The sequence below is a fragment of the Mugil cephalus genome, chromosome 10, assembly GCF_022458985.1.
Source record: "Mugil cephalus isolate CIBA_MC_2020 chromosome 10, CIBA_Mcephalus_1.1, whole genome shotgun sequence".
Lineage (NCBI taxonomy): Eukaryota > Metazoa > Chordata > Actinopteri > Mugiliformes > Mugilidae > Mugil > Mugil cephalus.
Window position 1 is genome coordinate 11,977,363 of NC_061779.1, and position 7,437 is coordinate 11,984,799.

Genomic DNA, 7,437 nt, shown 5'->3' on the forward strand with positions numbered 1-7,437 from the left:
GGTTCACAGTTATTTCCCTGAGAATGTTGGCACACACCTACTTCACAGTGGATATACACCTGGTAAAAATATATGTTGTTTGTTTGCAGATATGCTGACAAGAAGATGATTTGAATCATGATGAAACTATGCAAAACACAAACACTTTCCCATTAGATAGCTGGATCCCATACCTTCACTCTGAGGGCGGTATTAATCTCTGGATCTGTGAGCTCAGACTGGCCGGGAGCCACACCTACAAAAGTGAACATTTTAAAAACAAAACGCCTGTGGTGGGTTGGGTACGGGAGTCCTGATGATTCACCTACAGGAACAAGGGCTGTTAGGTAACGGTCATCACGGTAGGGGCAGCTAAGAGGAGAGGTTAGGGCGTGTATAAATCATCAAAAATGAATTATAAAAGCATCTGATCATCCAAGTCAGACCAACTCTTACGCTTACCCATCAATCAGCAAGTCCCACTGCGGAAGACTGTGAGGGTAGGGGTCAGACGTTGTCCAGCATCTTCCAAGATTCAGGGCAAGGTTGGGATCTGTCCTCTCCAGCATTTGAATTTCAATGTAAACAGGATCCCTGAGTGTCTTTGTGACGGGGTAGTTTGATTCCTCATAAAAGCTACGGTAGGCCTCCTCCTCTGTCCGCACAAAGAGAATGGTTGGTGGCACAGTCAAAGCCAAATGAGAAAGTAAGAAATAATAATGCACAAATAACATTCTTTTTACTCACCTTCGACACAACCCTTGACAGCACACTGTCCGTTGGCTAACCTGAGGTCCACACGTAGGGGTCCTGGAGCTGCAACATGGGGTAGTGGAGGAGCCTGACTGACCTCAGAGACCAAAGCTTCAACTGTTGCCCCAACATATCTGCACTGGACAAGCAGCCTGAGACGAGAAATAAAGGCTATGCAAAATAAGTGAGTCAGAAAGTGAAAATATTTGAACTCTAATCTGTCCTTTTAATGACTTTGAATGCTTTCTTTTAATGTATCCTGTGAGCACTTAGTGTTAAATAAATTAAAACAGTTACTGATAGTGGCTGTCCCTGGTGATGGCCCCGTAAGGTCCAATGGCCACTTCGTATAAGGAGGACATCCCGTTCTCATAGATTATAACACCAGCCTCCTCCTACAGCATTATTTTAGTCTTTATTACTTCCTATTAAAAATAGAACACAAATAAAATAGAACAGTTAAGTGAGTTTCAACCCTTACCATCATGACGGTGCCACAGGCAGTGACAGGGAACTGGTAGATGACAAAAGCTGAAGTGGTCCCAACAGCCCTGCAGCTTTCGTCATTTTCAAAAAATGTAATTGACTCCAAGTCTATGCTGGGCAGGGTGGCATCTCTGGCCACCACCACGATGAACTGACCATCCTTGGTGCACTGAAGAGTCACTGCGAGAAACAAATTAGGAAGCAAAGACAAGTTGTAATCGCTGCACTCTTTCACCATTTATCCTTAGAGAATGAGGAAAAGGGCAAGACCTACCAGATTTGCCATAATAGCACTTGCGTCCATCGAAGCAGCAGTTTATAGACTCGCAGTCTGAAGCAGAGACGTTGGGAGCGCCACATTGTATCTTGTAGTGGTCTGCCACTTCACAAGTGTGGAATGTTTCTGTGGGCTGCAGGGGCTGCTGAGCTACGGGCATTTTGGGGGGAATGTGTGGACTCTGAGGCTGCTCCGAATATTGAGCATCTGCCAGGCGGCCAAGTAGGGCTACAGCCAGAAGGCAAGCAAAAATCAGCTTCACTGCCATGTCTTCATTGCATAGAGTGTTTCACAATGATCAGTAGATGCTGTGAAAATCTGATACGCAAACAGGGTGACTTTTATAAGGTTTGGGTGATACTGACATTTTGATATCTCAGATACCATTTGCTGTCTACATATGTCAATCAAATGCTCCAGTCACTGGTTGGTCTATAGAGAGATAAAGAGATAGATGGATAGATAGATAGAGAGATGTTTTGTTTTACGGTTTTAATGTAAATAAAGAGATTATTTCTCTGTTTGAACAATTTCAAAACACTTCACTGGGTCTTCATGACCTACGCTGTGCTGGTCACACTGTAAACAAAACCTCTTCTTATCTTATGTTTGACATTTCCACAAACCTACCACATGACTAAACCTAACTCCGTTGTATCAGGAAGAGCCCTTTAAAAAGGCTATAGCGGTTTATTCGGTGTTCTGTCCAAACGTATTTATCTATAATGTTTGTATTCAAACAGAAAATTTCAGAAAACAAACAAATACCTCCGGGTAATGTCACTTTTCACATTTTTATTTATTTTTATTTTTTATTTTGTCACCTTTGTGTCTTGTCTTGAATTAGATCCAGGATATCAGAAGTGGGATTTGAAATTGCCCATTTGAGCTCACAGCAGAATAAACTGTTGGAGCGATGGTTTAGCCTCGGTGAAGCAAAGGTTCAAAGGTTTTTCTTGCTTTCACAAACCTGATCAAATCTCTTTTGGCAATTTGATTATTATTGATTATTTTTTTCCCCAACATTTTTTATACACTGATTAGGTCATATCAAGATTTACCGCCTCCCTCATATTGTGTAGGTCTCCCTTGTGCCTCCAAAACAGTTGTGACTCATCAGAGAATGGACATGGGTCTTCTGAGGGCGTCCTGTGGTGTCTGGCAACACAATATTATTAGTGGGGGCCTTTGGGTCCTATGGGTTGAGGGGAGGGGACTCTGTGGATCATCCCACAGATGCTTGATCAGTTTGAGATCTAGTGAATTTAGAGGACAGGTCAAGACCTTGTGCACAATACTTATACTCTTACTTATTTTCTTACTTATACTTTACAATAAAATATATATATATATATATATCATATCATATAAACCTTGTAAAACCTGTCACTGCGTTGTTCTGTGGAGGATGCTTAAATACACCTAGTATGTGTTACTGTACAGTTAAATAGTTGGTCATTTTACTAATGAAACATTGCAAACGAATGGAAAAGCTAACAACATTTTTGTGGAGATTTATGTAATATGGGCTCAAACAAATGAAATAAAACTAAGATAGAAAACCAAATCAACGCTTTGATCGTGAGTTGTGTGTAGCTGTAAAAATGATTACACATTATAACTGATGAAACGTTTCCCTTTAAGCTGGTCCTAAAGAGTCTTAAATCAGTAAAACAATTAACTAAATATAATTAAAGACTTTCCAGTTTTCTCCCTCATTTTTTTTTCTTTTTTAACGTTCTTTACTGTATCCACTTATATGACCTTCTGCACTTTCAAATTCCCCCAACTTACTGCAGATGAAGCTGACAACTTGCCCACTGTCTCTTTGTATTCACTGCTTAATCTCAGCAGATATTGTCTGGAGCCATATTGACTGACTGACATTCACAAAATGTACTTTGGCAAAACATTGAGTTCCATCTGTCATGTCCAGGGCAGGTAAACCTAACCCTGGGTCAGCATAACTTTTTGGTGCCTCTTTTTATTCTGTTTTTCTATATCTTTACAAGCTGATATTGGTTTTCTTTTTTAGATTTTTTTTTTTCCCTCCAGAAAATGTGTTTCATATTTCTTATAAAATATGTCTCATCCTAAAAGAATAAAAATGTAAACGGAGATGAAGCAGCTTTCATTGGTTTCACAGCTGCATTTTATTGGCTATGGCTTACGCTTACAAATCTGTTGAGGGATGACCAACTGAAGGGGCGGGAAGTGATGAAAGTAAACAAGTTCACAGTATTATAAAAGTAGGAGCAAGGCCCCACCATTCTTACAGCACCTCGAGAATCCCTCAGATTCGCTTGTTGCTGTGAAGCCATGGTGATGAAGTGGAGTGCTGCTTGCCTTGTGGCACTGGCTTTACTTGTCAGCATCTGTGATGCTCAGTGGGCAGATTACAAGTCGCCACCTGGATATCAGAAGCAAGGTCCTCCCGTGAGACAAGAGCCCACAGTGCCTCAAGGTTCTCAACAGCAAAAGCAGTCATTTGGAAAAGAACTCGTCTGGACATACCCTGTGCCCGTCCCAACTGCACCTCCTCCTGAAGTGCCATTCGAGCCGATACGTCCTGAATCTGTTGCATCCGTTGCTGTTGAGTGCAGAGAGAGGGATGCTCACGTGGAAGTCAGGAGGGACATGTTTGGGACTGGCCAGCTCATTGATCCGAATGACCTCACCCTGGGGAACTGTCCCGTTCTCGCAGAGGATTTCTCCACTCAAGTGTTGATTTTTGAAGCTGAACTGCATCAGTGTGGGAGCTCATTAGTGGTAAGCGAAATGCATCATGTCAGCCGCTGAAAACACAATCATAAGTTGTAATTAATAATATGTGAACATGTCATCTAGGTTTCCATTTGTTTGTGTCTTTGCTAGTTGACAGAAGAGTCCTTGATCTATATCTTCAATCTGAACTATGATCCCAGACCTCTGGGTGCTTCTCCCGTAGTGAGGACCGGCAGAGCGACTGTAGTTATAGAATGCCACTACCCAAGGTCTGTTGACTGAAGATGTGTGGCAATAAACAAACAAAACACAAATAAAATTATCATCTTAATATGTAATGTAATGTGTAGCCTTTAGCAGAAACATATCTTGAAAACTAATCTGCAAATTCCTGCGGCAGATGCACACTACCCTTTATAGAGTATATAGGATTTCTTTAGCTTTTTATTCTATTCTATGTCTTATCTCTTAGAAAGCACAATGTGAGCAGCCCTCCTCTTGAACCCCTGTGGATCCCATATGCTGCAGTTAAAGTGGCTGAGGAATTCTTGTACTTCAGCTTGAAACTCATGACTGGTGAGTTCAATTTCCACGGAACTGTGATTTTTTTTTAAAAAGTGCTGACATTATTTAATTCTTGCATCGTTTTTTTGTTGCACAGATGACTGGCTATATGAGAGGCCAGTCAACCAGTATTTCCTGGGAGACATGGTTCATCTTGAGGCTCAGGTCAGGCAGTTCTTCCACACGCCTCTCCGTGTTTACGTGGACAGATGTGTGGTTTCTCTTTCCCCTGACCCGAACTCCACCCCCAGATATGCCTTCATTGAGAACTATGGGTACTTCCAACGAGAAAATCAAAAGTCGTTCTCTCTACCTTCAGATTAGATCATCGCAACGTTAATAAACGTGTCCTTTGTATGTTTTCTTCTCGGCAGGTGTCTGGTTGATGCCAGGGTCACAGGCTCTACCTCAAGGTTCTTCCCTCGCACTGCAGAGAACAAGCTCCAGTTCCAGCTGGAGGCCTTCAGGTTCAAGGGCTCTGACAGTGGACTGGTATGCATCTCCGGCACTGAACTATGGATTGATTATGCCACAGTTTCTGCTGCCACAAAGTGAAATCAATTAAAAACATGTTTTTTTGTTTTGTTTTTTTTTGTTTGTTTTTTTTTAATGCAACAGCTCTATATTACCTGCCACTTGAAAGCAACATCTACTAGCTATGTTCTTGATACTGAACACAGAGCCTGTTCCTATGCCAATGGGTGAGTGTGTGTGTATCTGTGTTAATGGTAATGATTGCAGAACTTATAGGGTGTTCACTTATTACATTTCCCTTTCGCCACAGGTGGAGTGAGGCCAGTGGAGTTAATGGTGTTTGTGGATCCTGTGATTCTGGTGGAGCTGATCCTAGCTGGGGTATTGGTGGTGGTGGTATTGCTCAAGAAAGGAAGACCCGAGATGTGTCTAAAACTGATCGTATGTTACACATTTTATACAAATATGCATAAATATATATATTATTCGATCTCATACAGTCACCGTATTACAAGACAAAATAGCTTCTTACTGTTGTAAGAGAGTGATGTACTATAATGTGCCTTCTGTTTTTTTTTTTTTTCTCAGCTACTGAATGGGAAGCCGATGTCACCCTGGGTCCCATCTCCATCAGTGACAGGCCAGTCGCTTAACACGGTTGACCATGACCATCAAAACAAACATTAACCTTGGTTCATTAGTGTCTGTATGTTATTCTCTTGCTACTTGTTGGCAGTTTGATCTACATAGGGAAGGAAAGGCCATACACTCAATGGAATGTAATTGAAAAACTGAAAACTCTTAAGTAACCCAAAGCTATTACATACTGTGTAATAATAAATGTTACATATGGACATATGAACTGCCTCTGTCCTCTTCATAGACCCGCAACTCTTTCCCCTTGATGGAAATAAAAATGCAATTACATGAAACGCTCGTGTCCCAGACTGGAAACTTTATTATTTCCCTCTTGTTTTCACAACACACACACAAATAATACATACAGAATACATAAATAATGATAAAAACGATAAAAATAAATACAAACTCTTTAAAAGAAACACCCTATATTTTTATTTATAACACTGTCCATTACTCCCCTACTTTTTACAGAAATCTACTATACACGCTTCAGTGAAGACGGTTTTATTATTTTATTATTATTAGCAGCATTTTTCTCTGTTTATTTCTGAATGATGGACTGAAAACACGTCGCCCTGACATGTGCCGTTTTGACCAGGTTTACACTCAGTGAGCATTTACTGCCCCCGCGTGGTAGAATCGGTAAACTGCAGCACAGCAAGGGGCACAGTTTCAGCACCACAGGCAGTGAACAGCTACATAATGCTCAATAAAACACGATCCACTGATGGTTATGGATTTGCAATCTTCGTATTCCACAAGGAAATGAAGAACAGAAAAAAAGAAAACAATACATTTTCTCATGGTGGAAAATGTGTCTGAGCTAAATGTTTTGTTGAATAAGATCTGAATAACCACATACTAAGTGCCTTTACACTTTTCATAATACCAGCATACACCAGCACTTATACTCTCTATATACAGCAAACTCAATTATTTGTGTGTTAAGTTACATTACATACACTGTACGTTAAATGTATAAGTCGTAATGTTGGAGATGTCATTCTTGCTGTTGTGGTAAGCCTCATCCTGTCCGAAGCCTTTGTGCCATTGATCTGTTTCTTGGTCAATTTCACGTTGTTGCTGTTCTTCTGTCAGCACATTCTCATTGCGGTCCCTTTACCCGTTAATGCCATTGTTCTTTTCCCCTTCATGCTGTGTAATCCCTGGATTTATGGGCCACTTTATCAATACATCTGACTCAAGCAAGATCCGATGGAGTCTAATTAATGGAAGATAAACAATAAAGAAATGAGTACATTTAATGTACCGCGCATGTAATGACCACTGCTGGTCCGGGGACCCAAGTTTGGAAAACACTTTCACGCTTGCTGCAAATTTCACTGTGTAATAATTACACTGTAACAAAAAAAAAAAAAAAAAAAAAAAAACTTTACGCGTGTGTTTCTTCTACGCCACTGCTTTGCTGCCTGTCGAGTCTATAGCTTCGGCTCCTGCCTGCATCCACTCGGGGCAGCCTGCTCATACGGCAACGCCACTGACGTTATACCGTCTCTGCTCCACACCCCTCCCCTTCG

At 41.1% G+C, this 7,437-nt stretch overlaps 2 protein-coding genes across 2 annotated transcripts; one reads left to right on the forward strand and one right to left on the reverse strand.

The window, feature by feature from the left end:
- Positions 1-227: 227 nt before the first annotated feature.
- On the reverse strand, positions 228-1,763 carry LOC125014789 (zona pellucida sperm-binding protein 4-like). Its single transcript, XM_047596176.1, has 5 exons — positions 1,493-1,763; positions 1,214-1,398; positions 1,030-1,127; positions 727-884; positions 228-634 (listed from the first exon to the last, which is right to left on the reverse strand). The coding sequence occupies exons 1-5, from the start codon at positions 1,761-1,763 to the stop codon at positions 438-440; spliced, it is 909 nt and encodes a 302-aa protein (XP_047452132.1). The 3' UTR covers positions 228-437.
- A 1,810-nt stretch (positions 1,764-3,573) lies between these two features.
- LOC125014788 (zona pellucida sperm-binding protein 3-like) lies at positions 3,574-6,183 on the forward strand. The gene is made up of 8 exons (XM_047596175.1): positions 3,574-4,264; positions 4,370-4,488; positions 4,692-4,795; positions 4,881-5,058; positions 5,158-5,275; positions 5,402-5,484; positions 5,568-5,698; positions 5,846-6,183. Exons 1-8 carry the CDS (start codon positions 3,815-3,817, stop codon positions 5,908-5,910), a joined length of 1,248 nt encoding a protein of 415 aa, XP_047452131.1. The 5' UTR covers positions 3,574-3,814; the 3' UTR covers positions 5,911-6,183.
- The last annotated feature ends 1,254 nt before the right edge of the window (positions 6,184-7,437 follow it).

Excerpts from the sequence above, each read along its gene's own strand:
- LOC125014789 (XM_047596176.1), bottom strand. The coding sequence starts at position 1,763 with ATGGCAGTGAAGCTGATTTTTGCTTGCCTTCTGGCTGTAGCCCTACTT. Across the intron at positions 1,399-1,492 it reads GTGCTATTATGGCAAATCTG|TGACTCTTCAGTGCACCAAG; the intron begins GTAGGTCTTGCC and ends TGTTTCTCGCAG. Across the intron at positions 885-1,029 it reads ACCAGGGACAGCCACTATCA|GCTGCTTGTCCAGTGCAGAT; the intron begins GTAACTGTTTTA and ends TTCTCGTCTCAG.
- LOC125014788 (XM_047596175.1), top strand. The coding sequence starts at position 3,815 with ATGGTGATGAAGTGGAGTGCTGCTTGCCTTGTGGCACTGGCTTTACTT. Across the intron at positions 4,489-4,691 it reads ATAGAATGCCACTACCCAAG|AAAGCACAATGTGAGCAGCC; the intron begins GTCTGTTGACTG and ends CTTATCTCTTAG. Across the intron at positions 5,059-5,157 it reads GCCTTCATTGAGAACTATGG|GTGTCTGGTTGATGCCAGGG; the intron begins GTACTTCCAACG and ends TCTTCTCGGCAG.